At 57.5% G+C, this 18,871-nt stretch overlaps 1 protein-coding gene across 2 annotated transcripts; it reads left to right on the forward strand.

Moving 5' to 3' along the window:
- The first annotated feature begins 969 nt into the window (after positions 1-969).
- On the forward strand, positions 970-17,587 carry SCNN1B (sodium channel epithelial 1 subunit beta). 2 transcript variants are annotated; one of them, XM_056503666.1, is made up of 13 exons: positions 970-1,029; positions 6,984-7,301; positions 8,648-9,065; positions 10,513-10,706; positions 11,428-11,531; positions 11,923-12,086; positions 12,555-12,662; positions 14,229-14,346; positions 14,824-14,899; positions 15,082-15,139; positions 15,465-15,526; positions 15,858-15,933; positions 16,273-17,581. In XM_056503666.1, exons 2-13 carry the CDS (start codon positions 6,991-6,993, stop codon positions 16,681-16,683), a joined length of 2,100 nt encoding a protein of 699 aa, XP_056359641.1. In that variant the 5' UTR covers positions 970-1,029; positions 6,984-6,990; the 3' UTR covers positions 16,684-17,581. The 2 variants fall into 2 exon arrangements, with proteins under 2 accessions (XP_056359641.1, XP_056359642.1); XM_056503667.1 differs by having other exon boundaries at positions 981-1,029; positions 6,987-7,301; positions 16,273-17,587.
- The last annotated feature ends 1,284 nt before the right edge of the window (positions 17,588-18,871 follow it).

Consider the following 18,871-nt stretch of genomic DNA (forward strand, 5'->3'; position numbering starts at 1 on the left):
TGTGATTGTGATTCCATAATTCTGTGGTTTATGGTTCTGTGATTCTGTGATTCCTTGATTCCTTCATTCTGTGATTCTGTGATTTTGTGATTCTGTGATTCTGTGATTCTGTGATTTGGTGATTCTGTGATTCTGTGGTTCTGATTCTGTGATTCTGGGATTTGGTGATTTTGTGATTTTGTGATTCTGTGAGGTTTGTGCCGCATTCCCAGGCTGTGTTAGGCGATCTTGACATGATGGGAGCAGGGGCAGCAGAATCAGGTGCCATTCCTTGGGACGTGTTAGGAACAAATCAAAGTGATTTTCCAAGGAAGGGGAGCAGGTAGGGATGGAGGGCAGGTGGGGATGGAGGGCAGGGATCCAGTGATCCAGGGCAGGCAGGGAAGGCAGGCAAACACTGATCCAGGGCAGGCAATGACTGAGCACAGCACCGACCCGGGGCAGGCAGGGATGGAGGGCAGGCAGGGATGGAGGGCAGGCAGGGATCCAGGGCAGGCAGTGACTGAGCACAGCACCGACCCGGGGCAGGCAGGGAGGGATGGAGGGCAGGCAGGGATCCAGGGATCCAGGGCAGGCAGGGAGGGCAGGCACCGATCCAGGGCAGGCAGTGACTGAGCACAGCACCGACCCGGGGCAGGCAGGGAGGGCTGGAGGGCAGGCAGGGATCCAGGGATCCAGGGATCCAGGGCAGGCAGGGAGAGCAGGCAGGCACCGATCCAGGGCAGGCAGTGACTGAGCACAGCACCGATCGGGGCAGGCAGGGAAGGCAGGCAGGGATCCAGGGCAGGCAGGGAGGGCAGGCAGGCAGGGATCCAGGGATCCAGGGATCCCGGGCAGGCAGGGATGGAGGGCAGGCACCGATCCAGGGCAGGCAGTGACTGAGCACAGCACCGACCCGGGGCAGGCAGGCAGCGCAGCGGGGCGGGCTCAGCCGGGCCGGGGCGGGCCGGGGCGGGACCGGGGGCGGCGGGGCCGGGCCGGGGCCGGTGCCGGTGCCGGGCTGAGCGGGGAGCGCGGCCGGAGCCGCAGGTACGGGGGACCGGGACGGGTGTGCGGGGTCGGGGCTGGCCGGTCCCTTCCCCCGGGACCTGCCGAGGAGGGGAGCGCTCGGCATCCCTCGGGCATCCCTCGGGCATCCCTCGGCAGCGCAGGGACGGCAGGACGGGTGTTCATGGTGTGTGTGTGTGTGTGACACCGGTGGGGCCGAGGGACGGCAGGACGGGTGTTCGTGGTGTGTGTGTGTGTGTGTGTGTGTGTGTGACACCGGTGGGGCCGAGGGACGGCAGGACGAGTGTTCATGGTGACACCGGTGCGCACCTGGGCTCACCCTCTCTGCCCGCCTCGGCAGCTTTCCGTGCTGGGCAGGTGTTTGGGATGCACCTGGTGTGCCGCCAGGGGTAGTAATTCGGATTTCAGCTTTATTTAGACAGGGGTTTTCTTTAATCTCGCTGATAAAAGAGAATGGAGCAAACCGCGTCTCGGTGGAGCAGCTGGGTGTTTGGTTTGGTGCTGGCAATGCGCCTCTCCTCCTCTCTCCTCTCGGGCGGTGTGTCCGGTGAGGCAGAGGGTGCTCGCAGCGTCCCCGGGCTGCGGCTGCTGCTGGGGTTCGCCCCTCTCGCTGTCCGGGATTCCCGTTGTTCTTGCCCAAGGAGCACGGCGAGCTCAGCAATGTGCCCTTACTGGCACATGGGGGGCACGGCTTGTGACTGTCAGGGCACCATGGTCACCTCGGGACCTGGATTGCTTTGGGTTGGAAGGGACCTCCGAGCTCGTCTCATTTCAGCCCCTGCCCTGGGCAGGGACCCCTCCCTGGCTGCTCCACGCCCTGCCCAGCCTGACCTTGGGCACTGCCAGGGATCCAGCACAGCCGCTCTCGGCACCCTGCCCACCCTCCCAGCGAAGGATTTCTTCCCAAAACCCGGTCCAGCCCTGCCCTCTGGCAGTGGGAGCCATCCCCCCTTGTCCCTTCAGTCCAGGCTCCGGTCCAAAGTCCCTCTCCAGCTCTGCCCCCAGGCCCTGCGAGGGGCTCTGAGCTCTCCCTGGAGCCTTCTGCTCTCCGGCTGAGCAGCGCAGCTCTGCCTGGCTCGGAGCAGAGCTCAGGCCGGGCAGGGCAGTGGGAGCAGCGTGCCCAGCACCCAGCACAGTCAGGTGAGCACTATCTCAGCTCCAGACTGTAAATATGCTGGAGTGCTGCTCACCTGCCCCTTGGGCTGGAGACCCAGAGGCGCCTGCGTGGGCTGGAGCCGTGGGCGGAGGAGCTGGCACCGTGTGCCTTGTTCACCGTGTGCCTGGTCACTGTGTGCCTGGTCACTGTGTGCATGGTCAGTGTGTGCATGGTCACTGTGCCCTGGTCAGTGTGTGCCCTGGTCAGTGTGTGCCTGGTCAGTGTGTGCCTGGTCACTGTGTGCCTGGTCACTGTGTGCCCTGGTCAGTGTGTGCCTGGTCAGTGTGTGCCGTGGTCAGTGTGTGCCCTGGTCAGTGTGTGCCCTGGTCAGTGTGTGCCTGGTCAGTGTGTGCCTGGTCAGTGTGTGCATGGTCACTGTGCCCTGGTCAGTGTGTGCCCTGGTCAGTGTGTGCCTGGTCAGTGTGTGCCTGGTCAGTGTGTGCATGGTCAGTGTGTGCCTGGTCAGTGTGTGCATGGTCACTGTGTGCCTGGTCAGTGTGTGCATGGTCAGTGTGTGCATGGTCAGTGTGAGCCTGGTCAGTGTGTGCCCTGGTCAGTGTGTGCCCTGGTCACTGTGTGCATGGTCAGTGTGTGCATGGTCAGTGTGTGCCTGGTCACTGTGTGCATGGTCAGTGTGTGCCTGGTCAGTGTGAGCCTGGTCAGTGTGTGCATGGTCAGTGTGTGCCTGGTCACTGTGTGCATGGTCAGTGTGTGCCTGGTCAGTGTGTGCCCGGTCAGTGTGTGCATGGTCAGTGTGTGCCTGGTCACTGTGTGCCTGGTCAGTGTGTGCCCTGGTCAGTGTGTGCCTGGTCAGTGTGTGCATGGTCAGTGTGTGCATGGTCAGTGTGTGCCTGGTCAGTGTGTGCCCTGGTCACTGTGTGCCTGGTCAGTGTGTGCATGGTCAGTGTGTGCCTGGTCAGTGTGTGCCCTGGTCAGTGTGTGCATGGTCAGTGTGTGCATGGTCAGTGTGTGCCTGGTCAGTGTGTGCCTGGTCAGTGTGCCGGTCACTGTGTGCCCAGTGTGTGCCCTGGTCAGTGTGTGCCTGGTCAGTGTGTGCATGGTCAGTGTGTGCCCTGGTCAGTGTGTGCCCTGGTCAGTGTGTGCATGGTCAGTGTGTGCCTGGTCAGTGTGTGCCTGGTCAGTGTGTGCATGGTCAGTGTGTGCCCTGGTCACTGTGTGCATGGTCAGTGTGTGCCTGGTCACTGTGTGCCTGGTCAGTGTGTGCCTGGTCAGTGTGTGCCTGGTCAGTGTGTGCCCTGGTCAGTGTGTGCCCTGGTCACTGTGTGCCCTGGTCAGTGTGTGCCTGGTCACTGTGTGCCCTGATCACTGTGCCCTGGTCACTGTGCCCTGGTCACTGTGCCCTGGCCACTGTCCCTGCACTCCACCAGCAGCACACAGCATCTGCTGGCAGCTCTGCCCCCAGCTTGAGACAGGTTTTCATTGCTTACTCACACCTTGCTGCTCCAGTTTTCAAACTGCCAGCCTGTAAACTTGGGAGGTCATAAAAGAAATTCCTCTAATTTGCAAAAATACCACTGGAGAGTATCGATGTCTGGTTCAGGAAAGCTGAGCTTTTCCCTCGGGGCGCAGGGGAGATGGCAGAGGAGCAGCTGGTGATCAAAGAGGAGTGACTGGTTTCCCAGGAGAGAAAGTGCTGAGCAATCACCGTGGCATCGGGCTGGTGGTGTCAGGGAGGTTTTGCAGCCCGTGTCCAACCCTGGAGCTTCCAGGAGTGGGCCAGGTTTTGCTCATGACTTTATTTCCTTCCAAGTGGCAATGGCCCTAGGAAAACCCCAGAGGAGATTCGGCAGAGTCAACACCATCATTTCGTAATGTGGGAGTGTGATGTCACGGCGAGGTGGAGGAGTTTCAGCCAGGATGATGCTGGGATGAGGCAGGGCTGGGCTCAGCTGCTGCAGACAGGGAGGACACGTCCTCAGCACAGAGAAACCTGCTGGAGGCAGGAGCAGGTTTCTCTTGGGGTGGCTTTGGTCATCACAGGGGTGCACGTGCTGCTGACAGGGGCCATGGCACCTGTGGGTCCCTGTGCCCACAGGGTCTCGTGTCCCTGGGCTCACCCCAGGCAGGTCAGATTCCCAGTTCAGATTCCCAGTTCAGATTCCCAGTTCAGATGTCCCTGCTGTCACCAGGGCAGCCCCAAGCAGGGCATGGATGTAAAGCAGTGCTGGCTCCCCAGAGCCACCTGCCCAGGGTTCAGGTGTCCCTCCAGGGGGTGGCACCTCCTGTGTGCCTCCTGTTAACAGGAGAATATCCATTGCAAGAAGGTCATCCAGGTGTATTCAAATGCAGCTTTTGCTCCATGCCACTTCTTTTATCCCATGTGAAATGGAGTGATTTCTCCCAGCACTGCCAGGTTGATGAGTGACCCCCAGAGACCAGCACACAAGTGGGGTCTGCCTGTGGCAGGAGCCAGTGGTTGGTGGGGACAGCTGAGAGCACCAGCCAAGCAGGATCCTGCCCTGCACAGGCTGTGCAGTCTAATCTAAATCATTTACTGGATTTCTTAAAAGGCAGGAAATATTTCCTTGTCTGCCTCGCTGGGCTGCCCAGATCCAAAGGAGCTCTGAGACTGGGCTCTGTAAAGCCAGGCTGACCTTGCCAGGGGCTGAGCTGGGGCTGGGGCTGGTGGCCCTTGGGCTCCTGTCCTCCCACAGCCCTGGGCAGCTCAACAGAGGCCAAGGTCACTGCTCCCTCTCCTTGTACCTGCCCCAAACCCAGCCAGGCTCTGGTGCAAGGTCTGCTCCCTCTGTGAGCAAACACCCCCAGGCAATGCAGGAGGAGCCTCAGTGCCACAAGGTCCTGAAAGATGAGATGGTGATCTTGGAGTCCAGGCAGTGCAACTGAGTCTCCAGTTCCTTGGAGAACAAAATCTTTCTCTGTAGGAGTAGAGCCTGCCCTTGGATCTTAGAGGAAGCAGCTGGGGTTTGTTTTTCCAAAATCCTCTTCCACAGAGGATCACCTACATCCAACATCACAGGTAACAGGCATGCAGTGAAAACCAGCATCTCTCTTTGAGTCATGGAGTGAGGATTCAAAATCTGTTGGGTTTATACTGTTGTCAAACTGGCCAGCGCATCAAGGAATGAGTATTTTTTATTTTTGAAAAGTATGAAGAGCCCACCTCCTTTCACTCCCCAGGGCCTGTGCACACCTTTGCTCACCTGCAGCAGTGCTGTGCCACTCTCATTCCTGCCCTGCTGAGTGCTGCTCCTCAGTGAACTGTTGCTGCATTATTCCAGCACTCTTCCTCCCAGGATGGGGCCTGTTCCCAGCATTAATCTTTAACTGTGCTCTCCTGCAGCTTAAATCTGACAAATGTTCTGAGTGGCTGCCCCAGGTTCCTTTTGAAATCCTGCCTCGGGATGTTAAGATTTAGTAACACAGATTCTAACCTTAAAATAGCAGCACAAAATGTTCTATTTACTCACAAAATGAATGCCAAGTATGCAGCATCCCTCAGCAGAGCGGGGGAGTGGGGGGGGCTGTGCTGATAATATCTGTCAGACAAAGGAATTTGGTGGGAAAAACCAACCTGGTGTCCCTCCTCCAGCAGGCAGCAGCCCTGGACAGCATTCCTGGTCCTGGGAAAGGTGCTGCTGCTTCTAGCTCCTCTCCTGTCCCTCTGAAAGCTGGAGGTGCTCTAATCCTTCTTCCTTTTAAAAATATTGTGTGAGGCTCCAGGTGAGGCTGAACGCTGAGCTGAGTGCCTGAGCTGTGCCTGAGGCAGCTGCTGCGTGTGCTGCTTGGTCCATCTAGTGTTGGCTGGGGCTGGGACAGCTCTGCCAGTGACACAGCACTGCAGCTGTGCCAGTGACACACACACAGCACTGCAGCTGTGCCAGTGACAGCACTGCAGCTGTGTCAGTGACAGCATTCCAGCTGTGGCAGTGACACACACACAGCATTCCAGCTGTGCCAGTGACACACAGGATTCCAGCTCTGCCAGTGACACAGCACTGCAGCTGTGCCAGTGACACACACACAGCATTCCAGCTGTGCCAGTGACACACACACAGCACTGCAGCTGTGTCAGTGACACACCGGATTCCAGCTGTGTCAGTGACACACAGGATTCCAGCTGTGGCAGTGACACACACACAGCACTCCAGCTGTGTCAGTGACACACACACAGCACTCCAGCTGTGGCAGTGACAGCACTCCAGCTGTGCCAGTGACACACACACAGCACTCCAGCTGTGCCAGTGACACACACACAGCACTGCAGCTGTGCCAGTGACACACACACAGCACTGCAGCTGTGTCAGTGACACACAGCACTCCAGCTGTGTCAGTGACACACACAGCACTCCAGCTGTGGCAGTGACACACACACAGCACTCCAGCTGTGTCAGTGACACACAGGATTCCAGCTGTGTCAGTGACACACACACAGCACTCCAGCTGTGGCAGTGACAGCACTCCAGCTGTGCCAGTGACACACACACAGCACTCCAGCTGTGTCAGTGACACACACACAGCACTCCAGCTGTGGCAGTGACAGCACTCCAGCTGTGCCAGTGACACACACACAGCACTCCAGCTGTGGCAGTGACACACAGGATTCCAGCTGTGTCAGTGACACACACACAGCACTCCAGCTGTGGCAGTGACAGCACTCCAGCTGTGTCAGTGACACACACAGCACTCCAGCTGTGGCAGTGACACACACACAGCACTCCAGCTGTGGCAGTGACAGCACTCCAGCTGTGGCAGTGACACACAGGATTCCAGCTGTGGCAGTGACACACACACAGCACTCCAGCTGTGGCAGTGACAGTGTCTCCTCTCCTCTCCCCAGCAGCAGCATGAGGCTGAAGAGGTACCTGGTGCGGGCTCTGCACCGGCTGCAGAAGGGCCCTGGCTACACCTACAAGGAGCTGCTGGTCTGGTACTGTGACAACACCAACACCCACGGCCCCAAGCGCATCATCAAGGAGGGGCCCAAGAAGAAATTCATCTGGTTCTTCCTGACGCTGCTCTTTGCATCCCTGGTCTTCTGGCAGTGGGGGATCCTCATCAACACCTACCTCTCCTACAACGTCACCTCCTCTCTCTCCATTGGCTTCAAGACCATGAAGTTCCCTGCAGTCACTGTCTGCAATGCCAACCCTTTCAAGTAAGCTTTGCTTCTCCCAGTTCCCCCATGTGTGCCCTAACCCCTCAGAAACATTGACATTGCCACTGTGAGGTGCTGAGGCCTGGTGCTGTCCCAGACATCACTTTAGGAACATCAGTGCAGTCACCAAGTGACCCTAAAAAAAATCAAGCACAATAGGATGGTGAATGGCTCAGGGCCACAGGAGGGTTCTGCAGGTTCTTCTGGGCTTCATAGGATCCCAGAACAGTTTGGGTTGGAAGGGACATTCAAGTTCATCTCATTTCACCCCTTGCCCTGGGCAGGGACACCTCCCACTGTCCCAGGTGCTCCCAGCCCCAGTGTCCCACCTGGCCTTGGGCACTGCCAGGGGTCCAGGGGCAGCCACAGCTGCTCTGGGCACCTGTGCCAGCCCTGCCCACCCTCATGGAGAAGAGTTTCTTCCTAGCACAGTTTCTGCATCGTATCAGTCAATCTAATGAAGGTTTTTACCTCCCTGCAAACTTTCCTCGGCTCATAAAAGAACCAAATTCCTCTCACCTTTCCCAGCCAGAATCAGTCTTTCCATCTTTCCCCTCCATTTCTTTCCTTCCCCTTCCTCACTGTGAACATTCTTCTCATTGCTCATACTCCAGTCACTAACAGCTGGTTCCAAAATCCTGCTTGCCAGGAGCCACAGAGCCAAAACTGAATTGTGACTTCAAAGGGGTGACTGATTTCATTAGATTTACTTTAAATTTATCGTTGTTTTCAATCCATGCAATAGCATAGCCCGAGGCAAGAGCTTTCAGCCGACACAAGAATTGCTTTAGGGGTGGTTTTTCCTCCACTTGCTAGAGATGTTTTGTGTAAACTGTAGTGAATTACTGAACTAGCAATGTGGCCCAGCACTGCTGTGTTCACCCCTGGTGTGTTTATCCTCCACTGCCTCCTGCAGCTGCTGGGACACCAGTGCCTGAGCTGGCCGTGCTCTGCAAGGACACTGCCACTGTCCTCTGGTAAATGCCACCCACTCTGAGCTCCCCAGGAGGGTCCAGGCCAGGATTAGGGTTAGGGTTAGGGTTAGGGTTGGGGTTAGGGTCCAGGCCAGGGGAGTGAGCTGCCCTGTGTCCCCAGCAGTGTCCCCAGCAGTGTCCCAGCAGTGTCCCCAGCAGTGTCCCTGCAGTGTGTGTCCCTATCAGTTCCCAGCAGTGTCCCCAGCAGTGTCCCTATCAGTTCCCCAGCAGTGTCCCAGCAGTGTCCCAGCAGTGTCCCAGCTGTGTCCCCAGCAGTGTCCCTGCAGTGTGTGTCCCTATCAGTGTCCCCAGCAGTGTCCCCAGCAGGTCCCCAGCAGCACAGCCCTGCCTGCTCACAGTGACTGTCCCCAGGTACTCGGAGGTGAAGCCCCTGCTGAAGGAGCTGGACAGGCTGATTGAGGCAGCACTGGAGAGGATCCTGCAGCCAGGGAACAGCAGTGACAACGTGTCCCCACCACTGGACCTGGAGCTCTGGAACCAGATCCCCCTGGTCCTCATCGACGAGCACGACAAAGACAATCCCATCATCCTGGACATCTTTGAGAGCAACCAGACTGCTGTGGGCAACGGGACTGCCATGGGCAACGGGAGCCTGGAGAGCTACACCATGGGCAGTGGGAGCCTGGAGAGCTACACCATGGGCAGTGGGAGCCTGGAGAACACCACCTCTGCTGCAGCTGCACCTGGTGCAGAGAGCAACACCACTGCTGCAGCTGCCCCAGCCAACAGCACAACAGGAGAGAAGAAGTACAAGCTGGCAGTGAAGCTGGTGAGAGGGGTCCCTCAGTGCAGTGGGCAGAGGTGAGGGATGGGTGCCTTGGCAAGGGTGCAGCAGGGAGGTCTGTGTCTCCTCCCCACCAGCTGCTCTGCCCTGGGCTCTGCTCTGGCTGTGCCAGCTCTGGGACTGCCTGTGCCAGCCCCTGCTGCAGGCTGAGCCCAGGACAGAGCAGGGCAGGGGTGTTCCTGCAGGCTCCAGGCACCTTCACCCCTTCCTTGGGCCAGGCACCCAGCATGCCAGGAGAGGCTGTGGCTGTGCCCCCTCCCTTTCCTGCTGCAGTCCACAGTGCAGAGGCACAAGGAGGTCTTGAACCCCCTCACCCTGCTCCCGTGGAGGCTCCAAGGACCCTGCCTGGGGAAACCCCAGCCTTAAAGAATTGGCATTTTCTGTTAACTTGTGGAGGTCACCCTGGGGCTGATGTATAACCTGCCCAGCTGGGAAACGTCCCTGGGGAAGGACCCTGCACTGTGACAGCCAGCTCAGGGTGACAGCCAGCTCAGAGTGACAGCCAGTTCAGGGTGACAGCCAGCCTAGTGTGACAGCCAGCTCAGGGTGACAGCCAGCTCAGAGTGACAGCCAGCTCAGGGTGACAGCCAGCCCAGTGTCACAGCCCAGTGTCACAGCCCAGTGTCACAGCCAGCCCAGTGTCACAGCCCAGTGTCACAGCTCAGTGTCACAGCCCAGTGTCACATCCCAGTGTCACATCCCAGTGTCACAGCCCAGTGTCACATCCCAGTGTCACAGCTCAGTGTCACATCCCAGTGTCACATCCCAGTGTCACAGCCCAGTGTCACAGCCCAGTGTCACAGCCGTGTCACATCCCAGTGTCACATCCCAGTGTCACATCCCAGTGTCACAGCCCAGTGTCACAGCCCAGTGTCACAGCCGTGTCACAGCCCAGTGTCACAGCTCAGTGTCACATCCCAGTGTCACAGCCCAGTGTCACAAACCAGTGTCACAGCCCAGTGTCACAGCTCAGTGTCACATCCCAGTGTCACAGCCCAGTGTCACAGCCCAGTGTCACATCCCAGTGTCACAGCTCAGTGTCACAGCCCAGTGTCACAGCCCAATGTCACAGCCCAGTGTCACAGCCCAATGTCACATCCCAGTGTCACATCCCAGTGTCACATCCCAATGTCACAGCCCAGTGTCACAGCTGTGTCACAGCTCAGTGTCACATCCCAGTGTCACAGCCCAGTATCACATCCCAATGTCACAGCCCAGTGTCACAGCCCAATGTCACATCCCAGTGTCACAGCCCAGTGTCACAGTCCAGTGTCACAGCCCAGTGTCACATCCCAGTGTCACAGCCCAGTGTCACAGCTGGCTTGTGGCTCTGTCAGGCTGGAGCTCTCTGTTCCTGGGCTGCAGGCAGCCCTTGCAGCCCAGGGGAGGGGCCATGGCAGGGCCCAGCTCAGGGTGCTGTGTGTGCCCCCAGTGCAGCCGGCCGGGCTCTGAGAACTGCACCTACCGCAACTTCAGCAGCGCGGCGCAGGCGGTGAGCGAGTGGTACGTGCTGCAGTCCACCTCCATCCTCTCCAGGGTGCCCCTGCACGACAGGATCAGGATGGGCTACCAGGCAGAGGACATGATCCTGGCCTGTCTCTACGGGGCTGAGCCCTGCAACTACAAGTAGGTGCACACGAGCTCCCTGCCCCTGATTGTCCCTGCAGGGTGAGCAGCACACTGTGCTCCTTGTAAGGGATTTGTCAGCTGCCAGTCAGATTGCTGCTGATTCTCAGCTCTGAGGTTTTCCAGGTGTGATCCTGGCTGGAATGTGTTCTTTTGGAGCAGTGCTGGCTGAGTTAGAGATTTGGATGGGCTGCTTTGCTCATGACATTTCAGGACTAGCAGCACCCAGGTGACAGCCAGGTGCTGAGTCAGCAGCACCAGTGACAGCCCCCCACTTTGCACAAGGCTCTGAGAAAGGCATTTTAGCCTGTGAACCCCAAGTTCCCATCTCTAGTGCTGAGAAGGGGAGCAGCAGCACCCCAGGGAGCCCCGTCCCTTCTGCAGCAAGGGCCACCAAGAACTGGCAGCAGAGCACGAGCTGCACTGCCAGCCCAAAGCTGTCAGCACAGCCCAGGCTGAGCAGCTGTTCCTGCCACCTGTGTGACAAATGTTCCTCTCCATCCCACTGAGCTCTGTCCCCAGGGCCATGGCCAGCAGACACCTGTACCTTGCCTTGCTTTTTTCCAAAAGCAGATGGATTGAGGTGCCAGCAGCTGTAGTCCCTGAGCAGCAGATGAGGCAAGGGGAGGTGAACCCCAGCACAGCTGCTGAGCTGGGCCCATCTGCTTTTTGTCACACCCCTTTAGTCCTTCCAAGAGTCACAGTTCTATGTGTATTCCAGGAATTTCACCCAAATCTACCACCCAGACCATGGGAACTGCTACATTTTTAACTGGGGCATGGATGAAGAGGCTCTGAATTCTTCCAACCCTGGGGCTGAGTTTGGTAAGGGAGTGCTCTGTGCTGGAGGAGGGGGCAGGAGGGGCAGATGTGAGGGTTCTGTCTCTTGGTGCCCATTCCTGCCACTCAGGACAGATCTGTGATTCTCTGTCACTGGAGCCCTGCAGCAGGGAACAGAGGCTTTCCAGAAGGGGATGAGCCCCAAAAGAAAAACGTGCCACACAGAAAAAAGTGACTACAGCAGAAGGGCAACCTCTGGATATTTGAAATATCTGAGGCAGCACCTGGCTGTTCCCAGCTAGTGCCATTCTGGGCATTCACCACCAGAAGTTTTCCTGCCATGGCAGCCAGACCCAGGCTCTTCCCAAGGAACAGGGAGAAGAAAACAGACCTCCTTCTTTCCCCAGTACAATTCCTGTTGTGTTTGGTGTCCCAGGGCTGAAGCTGATTCTGGACATCAGCCAGCAGGATTACATTCCCTACCTGTCCTCTGCTGCTGGGGCCAGGCTCATGCTGCACCAACAGAAGAGCTTCCCCTTCCTCAAGGATCAGGGCATCTACGCCATGGCTGGGACAGAAACCTCCATTGGAGTGCTGGTGGTATGTGTGGCATTCCTGGGGAGCAGATTGCCTCAGAATAATGTTATCTGATGGGACCTAGACCAAGTTTGCTTGGCTGAACTGGCTCAAACCAAAGGAGACAAGGTACACACCTGTCAGGGGCTGGAGCACTTTATGGAGGATTTTATGTAACTGTCCTGGCAAAGTGCTTTATTGGGGCCAGGAGACTGGGCTCAGGCCTGGCTGCCTCCTCCTCAGCCTGCCAGCTCTGCCAGGACAGACCTGTCAGGGAGTGCAGCACCTGAGCAGCCTGTGCTGGATCCCAGGACGGGGTGCAGCCCTCAGCTCTGCACCCCACTCCTTCCTTGCTAGCAAGGCAGGGGGCTGAGGAGCTCTGGGAGACGGGCACAGGGAGTGTGAGAAGTGCTGGGCACAGGGAGTGTGAGAAGTGCTGGGCACAGGAGTGTGAGAAGTGCTGGGCACAGTCTGGCTTGGGCTCCTTGGCAGGACGAGCTGGAGAGGATGGGCTACCCCTACAGCGACTGCACCGTCAACGGCTCCGACGTGCCCGTGCAGAACCTCTACAGCCAGTACAACACCTCCTACTCCATCCAGGTACAGCCCCTGCCCAGGCAAGCAGCACCCTGCCAGGAAAGCCATCCCAGCAATCAAATCCTTGCCTGTCATGCAGGGTACTCGTGGGGAGTCATAAAATCATAAAACCTTTCAGGATCATCAAATGCAGGTATCACCACTGGTAACCCACGTCCTGAAGTGCACATCACCTGCTTTGTGAGCACTGCCAGGGGTGCTGGCTTCACCACTGCCCTGGGCTGCCTGTCCAAATGCTTTACAACCTTTCCATGTAATCTTTTCCTAATATCTGATCTAAGCCTCACATGGTTCTGTAGGAAACTTCTGCTGAGGCAGTGTCAGAGTGACACTTCTCAGAAACTCGTGTTTTGTGTACACAAGTGATATTTACCCCTGACAGAAGAGGAATACAAAGGAGAGGTTCTCCCTCTGAACACTCCTGTGTTCTTCAACTTTTTTCTCTTTGGGGGAATCAAGTAATTTTTCTCCCTGGAAATGCAGCTGGTTTGTATAGGAAGTCAAAAAGCCCTTTGCTTCTTCATCACTCTGAGAATTGGATGAGAAAGTTGAGTGTCTGTAAACCTTGAATCTGTAGAAAATTAGAGTGCAAACACTAAGCACAGGTTAATTTGTAACAGGCTGTGCTGGAGAGAGAAGCAGCTCTTGAGGGTGCAATGTGATAATAAGGAAAACACCCAAACCATTTGGGGTGATTCACAGATGCACCTGCAGATCAGAAGGGCTTTGGGCTGGCACTGGCTTTATATTTCTACCTTTATATAATATAATAACCACTGGACCACTTTACCCAGATTTTGAAGATGCTTATTTAAGGTTTAAGCAAACACTTGGGAGGATTGCAGGATTGCATTATTCCCTGGAAGTGCAAATGCTGAGGGAGTTCTGTGCCCCTGCAATGCCACTTCAGAGCCCTCAGCAAAGCCAGGCTCTTCCATCACACCTGGCTGCTCTGCACTCTGCTCCTTTCCTATCACACAGACATTCTCTGCTTGTCCTCCCACAGCTGTTAAATTCAATTATCCTCTCACAGACTTTGCTATTGCTGTGTGCTGCCTCGTGCAGAATCCCACTCCAGTGATGAACTTCACACCTCACTGAGCTCATGGCAGCTGGAGCTGCAGCTGGATCCTGCCCAGGACAGCAGCACCTGCACACAGACCATTCATATCTCTGCTCTTTATGTGGAAGGGTTTGGGAATTAAAGTGCAAAACCAGCCCTGTGTAAAGGCTGGAGAGCACAGCCATGTCTGTGGTGGAAGGGAACAGTTCTGCTCCCTTTGGGAAGCTGGAATGTGACTTCTGTGAAGGCCTGAAACAATTGAGAAATGAGCAGTTTCCTGTGTGAGTGGAGCTGAGCTCCCTCCAGGTCTCACCCAGGGCAGCTCCATGGGTGCCCCTGAAATCCCAGCAGGGCTGGAGAGGTTCTGGGCAGGGGCAGCCCACGTTCCCTGACCCTCACCCCGTGTGTCTGCACCCCAGAGCACCTGCCCAGAGCAGTGGGGGCAGTTTTGGGAGTGGGGCTCTGGGGGCTGATGCCCAGCCCTGAGCACCCCCTTCCCTCCCCAGGCTTGCCTGCGCTCCTGTTTCCAAAACCACATGGTGGAGATCTGTGGCTGTGGGCACTACATGTTCCCCCTGCCTGAAGGGGTGAATTACTGCAACAATGAGGATTTCCCAGGCTGGGGTAAGAGCTGCTGGGGCTCCTGGGCTCTGCTGCTGGCCCTGCAGCTCCTGCACAGCTGCTGGACGTGGGGACAAGGGCCAGATTTGGCTGTGGGCTGGGGGCCCTTGGGCACAGAGACAAGGACTCCAGGCCTTTGCACCCAAAAATTTTGGGTCCCCTGGCAGGGGCAATGGAGGGTCCAGTGCTCCCCTGGGGTGACACAGCTCTGTGCTGGCAGAGGCCAGGGCTGTGCCAAAAATACCAGCCCTGGGCAAGCTGGCTCTATAAAAACTCTCTTCAGAAAGTTACACTTTATTTTTAATTGATTATTAAATTGTCTCAAGTTTTGCCCAAGTTTCTCAAGGAAAGCAAAGTTGAAAGGGAAGATGGCAAATCTGTGCAGAAGGGTCATACCTAATACTTATTTTGATAAATGATATAATTCAGTAAGTGGGTCCTTATCTAAAGAGATAATTTAATTTGGTTTTCACCAAACAGCATATTGCTATTCCTCACTGAGATCCAGCATTAAGCAGCGTCAGATCTGCATTGACTCCTGTAAGGAAACCTGCAAGTGAGTACCTGAGCCTGCCCTGGCTGCTGGAGGTGGAGGGATCCTTTTCTCTGACTCCCATCAGTCCTGCCTTTCCTAAAGGGCAGCAAACCCTGCAGGGCTGGTTTGCCCTGTGACTCTGGAGTCCCAGAGACTCGAGAGGAGGGGAACCTCCAGACTGATGCTGCCTCTGTTCCCTGCAGTGACACACAGTACAAAATGACCATCTCCATGGCAGACTGGCCATCAGAAGCCTCTGAGGTAACCCTGCTTGCTTGGTTTGTGACAGGCATTGAGGTTCCTGTTCCCAGCACAGGGAACAGAGCTGTGCTCAGAGCTGGTGTCAGAGCCAAAATCTGTGTTCTGCACACACAGCCAGCAGCAGCAGCAGGGCTGGGGGCAGGAGGAGGGACCCCCAGCCCCTCCTCTGGGCTGTGTCCCAGGGCTGAGCCCACCTTGCACAGCCCGTGCCCCCAGGACAGGGAGGGAGCCCCCAGTGCCCTGCTCAGGTCCAGAGCATCCCCTGCACCTGGGACAGGCACAGCCCCTGAGCCTCTGCTCCTTCTGAGCTCGTTCTGTTTTCCAGGACTGGATATTCCATATTCTGTCTTACGAAAGGGATATGTCAACAAACGTGACTCTGGACAGGTGAGTGAAAGGAACAAGCACTTTATCTTCTCTGCTGAGCCTGTTAACAGCAGCCTGACACGAGCCCTGGCGCTGGGCCAGCGCAGCAGGATGGGTGTGAGTGTGCTCACCTGGGACACAGGAAGCAGATCCAAAAGGCACTTCATGCATGTCCTGTGCTCTCCAGAGCTGCAGGCTGGGTCAGGCAAGCTCAAACATGCAGCTAGGCACGACCAGCATGGGGGACATTCCAATATCATAAAGTTTGTCACTTCACACTCACCACAGCCAGGCTGGAGCTGCAGGAGGTGTACAGGCAGCTCCTCACTGAGGTGGGTTTTGCTCTTGACAGGAATGGGATCATCAAGCTGAACATTTACTTCCAGGAGTACAACTACCGCACCATCTCGGAGTCAGCTGCCACCACGGTGAGCACAGGAGGGGATGGCAGGGGCAGGGCTGGGGCCTGGGCAGTGTCACACCCCTCATCCCCCGTTTTGCATGGCTGCTGTCACTGATGAGGTGATGGAGCCACCTCTGCCAGGTGCCTCACAGCCCTCAGCTCCTTCCCCTCCACCTCCATCCCTGTCCCGGCCCTGCAGGGCAGCCCCAGCAGAGGGGACCCAGCAGGCAGGTTCCAGGTGTGGGGGCATCCCCCCACAGCACTGGCACCTGGTGATGGCTGGGCTGGGCACACCTGGCTGGGCACACCTGGCTGGGCACACCTGGGGCTCCTGTTGCTCAGCTCAGCACACTCTCCTCCGCAGATCGTGTGGCTGCTGTCCAGCCTGGGGGGCCAGTTTGGGTTCTGGATGGGGGGCTCGGTGCTGTGCCTGATTGAGTTTGGGGAGATCATCATCGACTCTCTGTGGATCACCATCATCAACCTCATCAGCTGGGCCAAGGGGCTGAAGCAGCGGCGGGCGCGGGCGCGATACCCGGACGCGCCCCCGACGGTGGCAGAGCTGGTGGAGGCTCACACCAACCTGGGCTTCCAGCCCGAGGCAGGGCCAGCAGCAGGGCCAGCAGCAGGGCCAGCAGGGCCAGCAGCAGGGCCAGCAGGGCCAGGGGCCCAGGCACTGCCCCCCGAGCCCGGCACGCCGCCCCCCAACTACGACTCCCTGCGCGTGCAGCCCCCGGACACGCTGAGCCCCGACAGCGACACAGACAGCGAGTGACCACAGGGTCCTGGCCACTGCTGCAGCTGTGCTGAGTGACCACAGGGTCCTGTCTGTGCTGAGTGACCACGGGGTCCTGGCCACTGCTGCGGCTGTGCTGAGTGACCACGGGGTCCTGTCTGTGCTGAGTGACCACAGTGTCCTGTCAGCTCCTGCAGCTGTGCTGAGTGACCACGGGGTCCTGGCCACTGCTGCAGCTGTGCTGAGTGACCACGGGGTCCTGTCTGTGCTGAGTGACCACAGGGTCCTGTCCCCTCCTGCAGCTGTGCCACTTGCTGGGCAGTGCCTGTCAGAATTAGGACAGAGTTAAAGGCCAAGCTCTCCTCTGCTGTGACTGATCACAGCAGAATCTCTGCCCAACAAACCCTGCAGTACAGCTCCAGTCAGGCTTTGGCTGCAGCCTGGAGAGCTCGTGCACATCACGCTGCTGTAAAATCCTGTCACCATTTCTCGTCCCCAGCTGGGTGGCAGCAGGTGGTGGCAGGAGAGGACAGGAGGGGCTGGCAGTGGGTGCAAGGCCATGGCCTGTGGATCTCAGAACCCTGGAGGAGTTTGTGCTGGAAGGAACCTCAGAGTGTCTCATCCCATCCCCTTCTCAGCACCCTTGGCACAGCTGTGCCACACCCTGGAGCAGAGCCTTGGGATGGCACCACAGCTACTTCTGCCCTCAGAGCTGCAGAATCTCCACTCCCAAACCACTGCAATGGGAGCAGCAGGAACTGAGCTCTGCCTTCCCTGCTGCAGCCCCTGGGTGCCCTGCTGTGCTGCTGCCCAGGGTCTGCACCCTGGTGGGGCAGGGGCCACAGCTCTTGGAGTGTGCCAAGGACTCCACAGAGACTGGGCTGGGAGGAAGCACCAGCCTGTTTATCACTCTTTCAATAATAAAAAATTGATTTCAAAGTTGCCTTTAGCTTCCCTGCTGGCAGTGGGGGTAGTCCAGGGCTGAGACGTTGAAAGCAGTGGCTTGCAAGGAGAACTGTGCTGACCTGACCTGAGGGCAGGGGGGCCTTTGGGGTCCCTGGGCTGAGTGGGGCAGTCAGTTCACCTGGCTCTGGCTGGTTCTGGCCCCCAGGAGCTTTCCCAGGAGCCCCTCACAACCCAGTGGGACTGGCCTTTCTGAAGTACTTCTGCAGAAGTTGAAGAGGAAGCACAGTGTGGTTAAATCTCACAGCAGAACAGGATGTTCTGGGCACGGTGCCCAGCACAGCCATGGAGAGGGGGGTCCAGGATCCTTCTGCAGGGGAAGCTCCCCAGCACAGGGTGCTCTGGCAGAGCTGCTGGGCAGGGCAGGGCGTGCCCAGGGTCCCTCCAGCCCCCTGGCAGTGGTGGCACTGGTGGCTTCCCAGGTGCTGATCACCACCAGCAGCAGGACAGAGGAGCTGGGGCAGGATCTGACAGCTGAGGTGCCACCAGCACAGCTGGTTCTGCCCCACAGAACAGAATTCTGTGTTCAACATTCACTGAATACAGATTCAGGAGTACCTCCTTAACATGCTCTGCCGCTTTCCCCCTCAGCTGGTTCTCTTTGAAGGGAGAAGGACCAAGAGCCCCCAGACACACTGCTCTGTCCAGAACCACCTCACCCAGGTAGAGCCTGAGCTCAGCCAGCCCCTAAACCCACCTGAATGGCAACAGGGCACATGACAGGCAGGAAAAAACATTTGTAAAGACAGAGGAATCCAGCCCTTACAAGCTGTCCTAGACTTCTCCTGTCTCCTGAAAGGAACATTTCCATCTCTGGGCACCACAAACGCTCAAGCACAGCCTCCTTTCCCACAGGAGAGCTCCTGTAAAGTGATGGCACTTGATCCCACATCAGAGTGGGAAACAGGGAGCTGACACCCTCCCCTGAATCAGTGTGTGCAGTGCCATCCTTGGCAAAGGCCTCCACAGGACTCAACAGTGAAAAACCAGAACACACAGAGCACATGGCTTAAACCACGGGGAGTGCTGAGCAAGAGCCTGCTGGGCATCTCTCACATTGTCAGCAGCACACAGCAGGTCTGGGATGGGCTGCTCCCCCTGCCCTGTGCCCTCAGCCCCAGCCAACAGCAGCAGAAAGGAGCAGCCCCAAAACCTCCCCAAAGTGCTGGGGCAGGGAAGGGGGAGAGGCACAGCTGGGGAGCTTCACCTCCTTCAGCAGGAACAGAGTGTTCTCAGGACAGGGACAGCTCAGCCTCCAGTCACA

The sequence above is a fragment of the Oenanthe melanoleuca genome, chromosome 14 (genome assembly GCF_029582105.1).
Source record: "Oenanthe melanoleuca isolate GR-GAL-2019-014 chromosome 14, OMel1.0, whole genome shotgun sequence".
Classification (NCBI taxonomy): Eukaryota; Metazoa; Chordata; class Aves; order Passeriformes; family Muscicapidae; genus Oenanthe; species Oenanthe melanoleuca.